The sequence below is a fragment of the Lolium perenne genome, chromosome 6 (genome assembly GCF_019359855.2).
Source record: "Lolium perenne isolate Kyuss_39 chromosome 6, Kyuss_2.0, whole genome shotgun sequence".
Classification (NCBI taxonomy): domain Eukaryota; kingdom Viridiplantae; phylum Streptophyta; class Magnoliopsida; order Poales; family Poaceae; genus Lolium; species Lolium perenne.
This window is the reverse complement of record NC_067249.2, coordinates 44,777,931-44,790,622: the sequence shown is the minus strand read 5'-3', so window position 1 is coordinate 44,790,622 and position 12,692 is coordinate 44,777,931. Positions and strand designations below refer to the sequence as shown.

The 12,692-nt window shown below is 41.6% G+C and overlaps 1 protein-coding gene across 1 annotated transcript; it reads right to left on the bottom strand.

Annotated features, from left to right (window-relative positions):
- Positions 1 to 7,123: 7,123 nt before the first annotated feature.
- On the bottom strand, positions 7,124 to 10,918 carry LOC127321025 (exosome complex component RRP4 homolog). Its single transcript, XM_051350076.2, has 7 exons — positions 10,709 to 10,918; positions 10,485 to 10,586; positions 9,890 to 9,935; positions 9,358 to 9,447; positions 9,023 to 9,088; positions 8,252 to 8,320; positions 7,124 to 7,801 (listed from the first exon to the last, which is right to left on the bottom strand). Exons 1-7 carry the CDS (start codon positions 10,864 to 10,866, stop codon positions 7,370 to 7,372), a joined length of 963 nt encoding a protein of 320 aa, XP_051206036.1. The 5' UTR covers positions 10,867 to 10,918; the 3' UTR covers positions 7,124 to 7,369.
- Between the last annotated feature and the right edge of the window lie 1,774 nt (positions 10,919 to 12,692).

The following is a 12,692-nucleotide window of genomic DNA, read 5'->3' as shown; positions in this document are numbered from 1 at the left end:
TGGCGGCGCCTCGTCGCCCCACTTCGGTTCCCTTTCGGTGTTCTGGAAGCTTCATGGAAAAATAGGCCCCTGGGCGTTGATTTCGTCCAATTCCGAGAATATTTCCTTACTAGGATTTCTGAAACCAAAAACAGCAGAAACAAAGAATCGGCTCTTCGGCATCTCGTTAATAGGTTAGTGCCGGAAAATGCATAAATATGACATAAAGTATGTATAAAACATGTGAGTATCATCATAAAAGTAGCATGGAACATAAGAAATTATCGATATGTTGGAGACGTATCATTCTCCACCATTTCTGTTGCTCCTGACGAGGTATCAACTCGTCAATGCCTACAGATTGTAGACTTTACGTTTCCTAGAAAGTAGAGGGCAAGTAGATCTCAAAGGTTGTCAGACGAACAAAGGCGTCCAACTCAACGAAACAAGGTGGCTAGGGTTTGCAATGATTCGATCCTTATTTTGACCTCAGCTTCCCTTTTATATAGGAGGCAAAGCCGAGGGTTTTCCGTGTCGTACAAGTACAAACTATCAGGCCGCACTAGGCCTTTCCCTATATGGATACAAGTTTCTATAATAACTCTATTTTCCTAATCCGAACATCTTCAACCTTCTGGCCCCCAAATCTTCGAGTCCATGGGCTTTCTTCATCAATTATGGACCAGAGGTATTCATGCAACATGCCACTTAGGCATACCTATGTTAGCTCCCACCTGGATACAACTGCTCCAGTATGCTTCGTCCGTTGATATGCGAGTGGAAAAAGGTACAACTAACTTCCCCAACGCTATTATAGATCTTATGGTTAACACATAATATACGACACTAGAATCACTAGACGATATTTTTTGTTAGTCCTAGGTGAATGTATTCCCGGTTGCAATGGAACCCCCACCATCAACTCAACCCATGGTTCCATTGCCCACCACATAGTCATATTCATAATTGTAAAATAGTACTTCCATTTTCAATGCAGGAATGATACGAATACTAATTTGCAAGTAATTTGATAAAATAATCAAATGACATGAGCAAGTGATGAACTTGTCTTTCTTGACTGCAAGATTATGCAGGCAAAAGTTTCGATATGGAACAACTCCAAATTCTGAAATAGCATCATCATCTGGTAAGGATAATGTTTAAAGAATTTTCAAGGCTGCTATAAGGCATAATATGAGATTTAATTGCTCTAAGCGTAACCTAACCCCGATGATTTAAGATTAGTGAGTTGGAATGATTTGTTTAGGGTGTGTTGCACTTTTTAGAGATGCTTCACAGACAAGGTTGTTATTAAGGTTTTGATTAACTTGGTATCATATACAAGTGGTGTAATAAAGTATAGCAATCACATTAGCACACAATAAATAGTAGTTGACATAGCATTTATAACACTAGTCTTAGTTTTTTGTACTATAGGACATGGTTAATGATTACTTGTTATTTACATCGAAATAATAACTTTTTAAGAACATGTTACTCAAGAAATAATAAGTATTTCAAGTAGGAAATATTTGCTTATATGGTTTACTATGATTCTCAATTGAGTTTCCTCGGTAGGTATTATATGGATCCTAAGCAAGATGAATTTAGATGCATCTAGTACTTGCATGGTTTTAGTGGGGCATTAGCACATAAGGCAAAGTACTACACATGGTTGTTGTTTTAGTTGATCATAGTGGTGTTATACCAATGAATGATGATTAATGATGATGACATGAAAGTATCAAATTAGGGTTCACCATGAGGTGGTACTAGTTGGTCATATAAGGTCTTATTCAACATGAATACATAGAATAATAACTTCATTTGTATTTGGGATGGTATTATCTTAATAGAACATACACATGCTTTTGTTTTCTTAGTATAGATCTATGAGTGAGGTTTAAGTTCATATGATCACATTTCATAAGCTCCTAGGGTTTTAGAGGTATTAGCTAAGTAACATTTGAGGGTTTCACATCAACTTGTGGAGGTAGGGTTGTATAATAGAATTAGGGTTTCATACATGGTATTGTTGAGGCTTCACAGAAGATGGAGTTAGGGTTCCACATTTTTTTCTATTATAATTAAGTTGTTGAGTAAAGTTGAACTTAACAAATAACTCTTAAGTGCAAGGTAATATTGAATTTTAGCATTTTTCTTATTTTTATCATTAAAGAAAATGATAATTAGCTTTAATACAATTTAAATACAACTAATGAAAATCTTAATGATGAAATAAAAGTACTTTTAATGTTTTATTTATGTACTAAATGAATATTACTTATTTAGAAAATTTACAAATTATTGATTTTTCTTGGAATTTAGAATAAAAGAAATTACTTAAATAATAAGTGTAAATAATTAAAATTTTAATTTTTGTTTAAAAATTGAGATTATATTTTTAGTGGATAGAGTTTATTTTTCTAATTTGGTATCTTATTTGGATGTTTCTGAGTCGAATTGGATTTACTATGAATTTGTAAAGTTGAAACTATTTTCTAGAATCTAACTAAATAGGAAATGCTAATTATGGATTTTGTATTTATTTTGGGATACCTTTTTACACTAGGATAGATCCTTGCTAGAGATACATACAAGTGGGTCTGAGGCCACGTCGACTGCCACGCAGACGAAGACCTGATCAAACTCTCGACCGGACCCACATGCCACGTCACCTTGCTGGCGAGAGCGCCAGTGGTTGACGGCGTCGTCGATTTAGAGGGCCAGGGGCTACGCGAGTTGGTGCGTTTGAAGCACCTATGCACCTGAGCAAGATGGTGGTGGTGCCCCAAAAAATGGTCACCGGAGTTGCTCCGACGAGCATATTTGCGGCGGCGAACTCCGGCCAACTAGTTAAATGATGCGATAGAACGAATTAGGATGCATTAATGTGCTCTAAAGATGTGCGTGCTCACCCTGGTGCTTCTCTGCTAGTCTTTGGTGGTGATTGACGATGGAGGCGAGCTCAACTTTGCCATTCCCAATGATGACCAGAGAAAAGGAATGACCAAATTCGCCATGCTCCAAGCTCCCATTGATGCCTTCTTGCGCCCAGATGATCTTATCGATGAGGTGCTTCTCCTAGACCACATCATGTACTCTGGGATGGCTCAGGTCATCGGCTTCGTGCTCGACGTTGGCGGTGGTTTTCCGAGAGATTTGAGGGATTGAGAGAGTTAGAGAGAAAATGATAGAGCGGCGAGGGTAGCTAGGGTTTCGGCAAGCCTCCGGGTGTGCCGGTGATGACGGTTAGGGCAACAAGCACGAATCGTGGCGCAAAAGAGGTGGACGGACTTGTCATGATTAGGTCGGGTTTTTGAAACGATCAACCCGTCCAGAAAAGTCCATAATGGTGGCCGGGATGTGGCTCTCGTCGACGGTGAAGCCTCCACGCAGTGGAGAGGTTGAAGACGATGCTTCCCACAGTTGGGTCCCGCCTATCGGTAACTTAACGAAGCGGTAAGTGGGTTGGACAGGCTTGTGGTGGTGTTAGGCTGGTGTTGGGCTGCACTTGGTGGGTTGCTGCTGCGCTAGACTGCTAGGCCGCTGGGTGCTTGCTGGCCAGGTGAGCCTCTCTCTTCTTTTTTCTATTTTGTATTTCTATTTTGAATGCCCATTTTAATTTTCATGTGTTTTAAATGATTTGAAATTTGTAGCCTCTGTTGGAATCCTTATAATATATTTTTTAGATCATTTTCATGAACTAGGAATGTGTTTTAATATTATTATATTTTAATTACGATTCAATATTGCAAATAGGTAGGTAAATAAAGAAAATTTCTGATTCCCATTACTTTGAACTTTCAAAATTATTCCTAGAGTTTTAGTAACCTCATAATATTATTTAGGAACTTTGTTTGCTAATAATGGTAGTAATTTACTAGTGTTAGGAATAGTTCATGGCTTACTACTTGAAAAAGTGTTCTAGGGATCATTATCTTATGTGCTCCTATTTTTCTAAGGATTGTAAAATCATTTAGGGCTACTCTCAGGTCTTTAGTATTGTTTTCTTGACTCTTGGCTTGAAATACCCAGGTTAGACCTTATCCCTCTCATGAGACATGCATTTACTGAACATGAAGCTTTAGGTTCTATGACATTTGTTAAATTGGTCACTTGGTGCATGGACTTGATTTTAGTTAAAGTAATGGCCAATTAATCATTAGTCCTAGATTTGAATGTAAGGAAATGTAGTAAGATTTACTTATGATTACCAAGATATTCATAAGTTGGAATTGAGATATAGGGTTCAACACTAGGCCTTTCTTATAGTCACCCAATGGAGCACAATTAGAATGGAGGTGTGATTCTAGGGTTTTACTTGTGATAACCAAGTGATTCACAAGTTAGGGTTGAGATATGGGCATTGGTTCTAGGTTTGAGTTGACACCATATATGTTGAATTGGCTTGGGTTTCTCTTCCTCACCATTGATAGGATGTTTATCTCAAAATATTACTAAGGTTGTCACAAAGGCTTGGCTAGGCAAGGTTCTAGTATAATGCAGATGATTCTCTACTGAAGATGTTGAAAAGGACTAGGGTTACCTATTAGTGGTCTCCCTATGATTTTACGTGATGGATGATATATGCTTATCATATAAAGTTTTAACTAATACTTATATATCTCCAAAGCATGATCATGCATTAGACATGATCAACTCATTATCAATAGCTTCTTACTTAAGGTTCTTAGGGTTTATGATCATAACTAGGTTGTGATGATCATGATATTGAATTTCTAAGGTATTACTAGTAAAACATGGCTCTCAAATCCAAGAACAAGTGTTTGCTCATATAGCTTGGGGTAACACTTAATCTTGGACTTTCTTAGCTAAGTAGGTAAGATTACTATAGGGTTTATGATGTACTCACAAGATCTCTTTAGGTATATAGGTCAAGTATCCAACTGGCTAACATTGTCTACATGGTTCCTACTTTACTTCTTAATGTCAAGAATGTGGTTTATTCCTTTAAAGTTGTACTACCTCACCACTTCTCAATGAGATGGATAATATCATAGGGTTCTAACTCGAAGGATGATGGTGAGCTCAAATGGAATGATATAACTCCCCCTTGGCTAGGGTTTTGATGTAGATGAATTTGGAATAGAGACAAGTAGGATAGGCAAGGCTTTTCTTGATGTCCTTGTAATGGTTCAAGAATGAAGTGAGAAGATCATGGTAGGAACATTGATTTGATTCAGACATGGAAAAGATAAGTAAAGAATAATATATGTATTTTTTGTGGTTCATTGGTTTATAGTTGAATAGGTAACCACATGTTGTTGTAAGCAATACCATATTCTGATCCTTTAGAAGATCTGGTATTTGATCCTTACTTAATGTATTGTGGTGCTAGTTTTAGTTTCATTTGATCTAACCCCTTAGATCAAATCAACTCTATCCAAAATATGATTTTAGAAAAGGTCACATTGAAGTTTATAGTGCTTGACTTGATGATCTACTTCAATTCCATCAACTCGAGTGAACTTCAGTTACTTTGACAAATTTTATTTGAAAGCGCGAAAATTTCACAAATTTTCTAGGGTATGAATGCAATACACACGTTTGTTTTCTCTCTTTTTGTAACCCCAAATCCTGGGATATGTGCAATGCCCTTGTCGCAGGCGCAACACAAAGAGATCTTTTCGGTGAAATTGTTTCGCCGAGAGTTCATTCTTCGAAATACTATTGCGCGAGGGTTATTTTTGTCGAATTTTCCATACTAGATGGGGTGTTTTGATTTGTTTCTGTTGGCGTTTGGGATGTGGCTAGACGGCGAATACAATGGAGAAGCCTTCAGGGAAATGGGTGTCCAAATAATCACTATTCTGGCAGGAGTAACGTAAGGTTACATAGCTTGCTTAAATGTTTCCTTACATGGAATATTTGAAGGACTTTCTCACGATGATAAAAGACCCGAATGCAAATATGTTGCAAAGGTGCCATGAGAGAAAAGTGACATTCAGAAGTAAGTGCGCAGTTGTTATGAATTGATTGCTGGCGGGGAGATCGCCTTTAACCTGATAGAGCAAGGTAAAACAAATAGGAAGGGCAAATTGCTGCTAACGGCTGGTACAAGCATCGAAGGAAGCCTAACAACCCTTGATGGCCCGAAGTAAAGGGGTAAGAAGGAAAGAGGCTCAGGGTCTTTTCAAGACTAGAAGGAGCTGGAGTCTCAGGATCTTGAACACGATAGGCAGTTGGCTCTCTTCAATGTTACTCCATACACTCTTGCCTTGTGAGCCCTTATTCGTATCATTTAGTGACCTAGTTTCAACGGCGCTCCCGCGATAGCTAACTGTCATTCGTAAGTCGCAACTGAGAAAAAGGGAGATGTTTTGAATGTAATTCTACAAATGTTATACTCTTCGGATACAAACACGTGCCACATAATTGAAAGAACACCAAATCTGTTCTCCACATGAGAAAACAGATGGCAGTATCTGGGACATGAAACCGGGGAGATATGACAGGCGTATGAGAAGTGGATTCTTTAATCTGAGTAGAATAGAGTACACTCTGTTCGTATCACTATTTTTGGAGTTGCATCCCCACACTAAATAATCCTACTGCTGACATAGCACCTTCATTAAATCTTTAGAAAGCGAATAGTCGGATACAAAGCAGCTAAAATATCGGAAATTCAATTTGGCTCCTGGGTGCGTATGCTCCCTCTACCAACAAAACATATTTCGAAGTGTGGAAAATTTTTGACAAAAAATTCTACATGTACATCTCCATAATATATGTGTATACGTCAAGTTTCACGAAAAAATAATATTTTTTGTGGCCTATGTAAAAAAGAGAAAACTTATCCTGTGAAAAACATTGTTTCCAGCACTGAATTTTGTCTTTTTTACACACGTCACATGCTAAGTTCATTTTTTATGAAACCACTTTGTGAGCGCGTAGCACGTGAAGATGTACGTGCGAATTTTTTCTTTCAATTTTTTTTTAAATTTAAAATATGTGTAAGATGCATTTCAAAATATAGGGAGCATATGCTCCCATGTTCCAAAACACCACTCCCCTAAAATATTTGCTATTGACATCGTTGAAAGAGCCTGGCTTTAACACCATGAGAACTCAAATTGAAGGAATCGAAGTTCAGAATACTGAATGAATCTCCAAAAGCAAGTAAAACACACACCAGAAGAACAGGGTATATTGCAGCTCCATTTGACAGCTGCTATTTTGATACTCTCACTATAAAAATGCACGCGACAGAGTGGATCAAAAGCCCAGAGAATCTCGAAACCCGTTGTCTCTATGTTTTACAGTATGGCGCCACTGATTGGCACTATTTTCCTTTACAGCTCTCGTGCGGGTCATCTACTGCTAGTCTGTTATACTCGACAAATCAGTCAGGCAGGGCCAACAAAGTTTACGATGCCCCATTCATCTTCCTCAAGGAACTAGCTCGACGCTTAGCCTCTCTCTCTGCAGTCTGGACATAAAATTCAGCTCCGAGCATTTCGTTTATCTCGACAGTTGATGGTAGACTTGCTTCAGCGGTTTGAATTATCAGTTCAACGGTCAGAGTGAATCCAAGGGCTGAAAGCACTCGAACAGCATTGGCAAGCCGGCAAATATGTGTTCTAGTTTCTATTGGGGTAAAGTTATCTGCTTCCATGGCCAACTTCTGTTGATCTTCCTTCACATCTGTATTTTCAGCCACCACGACATGCTCACCAACCCAGATGAAACCATTGCAGCCAAGAATCAAGTCCACGTTATATTGCTTAAGATGATGGAAATGCTGATTCCACTGTTTTACCAAATATGCAGGTACCGTGAGCAATTGACCCCTCTGAAGCTGCATTAAAAACCTCAAAACAAATCAATAACAAGTCATTCGTTAATTCTGTCCCGGGAAACAAATCCAGGTCTGAGTAGCTGAAGTTGTAACTCTAATAGTCAAATTCAAATCATTGACTTATCTACTTCATCATCAACGTACACTACAAACAAAATGAGATGTCGGAACTTAACAACACGACTATGAATTAGATCATCAATATGTTTTGCAGTACTGCACGGTAATTAACATCAACCAACTTTTGCATGCACATGAGCTCTGCCTATATTTATTAAAGAAGAGGTTTGAAATATTTGCAAGAGGCGGCATTGTAAAGGAAGCACCTTCAGAATAATGCATAGCTGCCGTGGGGGGGAATCTGAATCGACAGATTCGTCACATCGAAAGGTAGCATTACCTGAAGTGCTACCACACTGCACAATAACAATGGCAAACACAGAGTTGTACCTTTCCATATTTTTGACTACTTGCATGTAGCTCAAGAGAACCATCAGGTAGGTATCCACGAACTTCAGCCTGATAATTGATTTCATGGAATGTAGCAGCATCAGATTTTAATCAGTACTCATCCCTTAAAAAGCAATAAAGGATATCAAACTATAGAAAATGGTAAGGCATCACAAGCAATGTATCCAATATCATGGACTTCCCTAGTTCCCTAGGGAAGAACAGTCGAACAGAATGTACAAAAAAAAGTGTGAAGCTTGGATACATGAAATAATTGAGGGCCATGAAACACATAATGTCTAATCAGGGAGTCCTTGCATGTCAGAGGGCAGAAGGCCTACATTCCAAATATTTCATCAGAGGACTAGTTCACACAACACAGGAAAATTTTCCACACTACAACTCCCACTATGATATACTAAAGTGAATAATGCTGGTAGTCCATTGACCAGATATGGAAAATTATCATCAAGTCTCTGTAAAATGGAAGCACGGCACTTCCTATAATCACGCACTTTTTCTGCTCTTGGTTGTTTCCACGTTCTGATAACACTTGGTTGCAGGTTGGCTGCTACAGTCATAGGTACACCTATGTATTGGCAAGTGGTGCAGCCTTTCGTATCTAGTCAAGTTTCGTTTAAATATGCCAAGCTAAACCGCTTATAGCACTGGTCATGCATATTTGGTAGCTTTGTGCTACTCACAGGACAGATATATAGGTAAATAACATATAATCATTGATACAAAAGGGGGAATGAATTCAATACTTACACAGACAACATCATTTTCTGCAAATATACTCCGCATATTAAGCTCATCAACAGCGGTTCTCCTTCTCTAATAGGGGAAAGGGTAAGAGTCCAATAACCAGAATATTAGAGAAATAACTAGTGAAACTTATGAATGATGACAGTCAATGATCTCTTTGAAGATAATGCTACGTTTAAGCTGTCATTCTAAAATAAAATTGCAACTACACATCGAGAAAGTAAAGGCAGTATACCTACTTTCCAACAAACCAGTAAATTGAATAATTTATCGGTCGCCACTGTGTTTAGTATATCACTAGAAAGGGTGCTTTGAACCTTTGATGCAGAATAGCTTACCTGGACTCCATCTGGCAAATTCACAGAAGAAAGCATCAAAACAGCACCTTGGCTAAAGTTTATCTCCAACCTCCAGCGCTTAGGAGCAATCTTGAGTGAAAAAAACAACATAGTAACTGATATTGGCCAAAAATGGAATACATTGTTTGCATCGATGCTGAACAAGCACACAGTGAATCACAAGGTGGTAGCATGACTAATAATTGAAGCCAAATTGCCCAATGTACCAAAATAAAATAAATAGCAGTGGAAATTACACTCGTATACAATTTGAGATGCTAGCCTAGCAAACATAGGGAAAACCAATTGCCCAATCCATGTGTCTACTATGAGGGCCGGGCAAAACAGATTCTCATATCACCAATTTTTTACAACTTCCAACAATACTCGTAGGTTAAACCGCAAGCTTTAAGCCAATATAGAGATCATCGTCATGGACTGAACAATTTTATTGCGTTGGGGCCTGTAGCGCATTCCTAGCATAGACCATGCTGTAAAAATAAGAAGAACGCTGAGATATCAAGTGACATACCTCACTGACACGGCCAACAATGATATCCCCAATCTCTGGCTTATACCTGAAAAGATCAAAAAGAACAAAATGAGCTGACAGTCCTAAATGTTATATTCACTGAAAAAAAATTATGTAAAGTAGAATGAGATGGCCCCCATCCCACCCCCACTAATAAAATTATTGGTTTGTGCCATGTGATAAGGCCAATTATTTGAACTGAGAAACCAATCGAGATAATCAAACAAACAACTAGTAACTTTAGGGTGGCAAGAAGAACTCATTACCAACTTAATCCTTTACTCCCTGACCTTTAAACTAAATCAATTAATATAGTTAGTTATAGGGAAGCAAAGTGGAGTACATACAGTTTAATTCGGCAGAAATAATAATCAAACATTACCCAATTGCTATTTGAGATGAAACTACATTGAGAGCTACATTAATCCATGCATCGAGTCGCAAGCAGACCCACTGATCCATCCATATGTACACCATTCATTACACCCAGTAATTACCACAGCAATGTAACAGTATTGCCAGTGCAGGAAAACAGAATTCGATCGAACTGCCTGGAGAAACTGATAGACCGAGTTGTTAGGCTGGGAGAGAGCACCTTGCCCGGAGCGTCCGCACGCTGACGAGACTCTGGACCCGCTCCACCACGCCGCACAGCGTGGCCACAACCTCCCCGTCCCGATCCGACGTACCATGCCCTCTGCAGCCAAATTGAACACGCGCACACCCAAAAAAAAAAAAACAATCAGTCCATCACCAAGCACGAGCGGAGAAACGGGCAGAGAGAGGGGGCGAGACGAGGAAGGGGCGGCGGGTTATTACTTGAGGATGCTGTCCTCGTGGTTGACGGGGATGTTGTCCGCGACGTTGACGGCGGCGGCGGCGGCGGCGGGGTTGAGGGTGTGGAGCTCGTGGAGCGCGGCCTCGAGGCGGACCCTCTGGGCCTGGCTCAGCCGGAGGTGGAGGTCTCTCGCGCTCATGGCCGCACGCTGTCCCGGGAGTATCGGAGGACGGAGGAGGAGGAAGCGTCGGGGGTCGTCGGCGTTGGCCCCGGCCGACGGTGGGAAGTTTGGGCAAAACCCCAGGGTCCCAACTCCCAATTATTAGTCGACCGTGTCCATGCGCGCTCGAAAGACGCTGGTGACGGCCGGGCACGGAGGCCCAACACTTGAGTGCTAACTGGGCTTGGGCTCTTTAGCATCTCCAGTCGCGTCCCCAAACCTTCCCTCAAACCCCGCCGAATTGAACGTTTGGGGATGTATTTTATTCGTGCCGTGTTTGGGGGACGACGCTCCCCAGACCCGCCTCGGATTGACGGCCATCGCTGGCTCCTCCTTCACCACGCGATTGGAGACGGTGTAGGGCGCCGAGCGGTACAACAAGGACGGCGTCGATCAGGCCGGTCCTGAGGAAGAAGAGTTCGAGGAGGACGAGTACGTCCTCCTCGACTGATATGGATATCCAGGCCTGGTACACTAGAACAGCCATTGATATGATAATTAGGTCTAAGGTTGTACCAATATTTTATTATAGTATTGTTATTAGGAAATAATAATGTAGCCAGGTCATGTGGTGAGCCAATTAGGGTTAAATTAGTGTTGTGTTTGGTTTTGGGCCTGTCCAAACCAAACCAGGTTAGGCCCATAGTAGGGGCGCCCCAGCCTAGCAAGGCTTGCCGGCCACTTCCCCCTCATATAAGGAGGTGGGGCGGCTAGGGTTGAAGATAGACAAGTTTAGACTAAAGATTAGGGTTTTCTCCATTGCGTGTGTTCACGTGTATCATCCCTCCGGGAGTACGGCGTTGCCGTTTATCTATTATATCCGCTGTGAAGGTTCTTGTGTTCATCAAGGATTGTCTAGCTCAAGGTTTGAGGCGTACCGTTCATCGATCCGTTGCTTGCTGGATTCGTTCCCTCTTCTCCAGGCTGCGTTCATCGCGTTGTTGGGAGATTCCATCTACCCGGGTTCTCGCTGTGAAAGATCGGGCCAACCCCCCTTATCAGGTGGTATCAGATTTCTGGGTTGCTCACGGCGAGGTTTTGTTGATCGATCGCATCTAGATCGGTTTGCATCGGAGAAGGTTGGCTCTAGATCGGAGGAGATTGACTCTCGGTCGAAGGAGGTTGGTTGGAGGAAGTTTGATGAAGTTGTGGTGCAGTTTGCAGGTCATCCATGGCTGTTTCGGAGGTCAAAATCGCGAAAAATCGAGGCTGGAATCGGGAAGAAGAGGCAGATTCGCGACGCGATCCGGTCCCCAGGCCGGTTGACCAGGCCCTGGACCGGCCAACCCGGTCCAAACCGGACCAGAAGCTGATGCCAACCGGCCCGTGTACTGAGCCGCCCTACCGAGCGGCCGGTTGCCAGGCCAGTCAGTCCGGCGCACAGGCCGGTCCAACCGGGCCCTGGGCCGGACCAACCGGTCCCCAGGCCGGTCCAACCGAGTGACGATGGATCACCTCGGCAATGCCTACGTATTGTAGACTTGGGTTTCGGGAGAGAGCGACGATGGAGATTCCGGGAACGAGATTAGGCACACGACGTACCCAGCTTCGGGTCCCCTCGGTGGAGGATCCCTACGTGCTGCTAGCAATCTACTATATGATCATATGTATGTTTACAGGGTGCCGCCGTAGGCGGAGTTATGCTGTCTATCTGTTGGCCTCCCCCTATCGGGTGCCCTGGCTAGCTTTATATATGCAACTAGCCTAGGGTTTTACAAGAGTCCTAGTCGACTACTTCTTCGGGTTGCCTTGTTGGGCCTTTGATACGTCTCCGACGTATCGACAATTTCTTATGTTCCATGCCA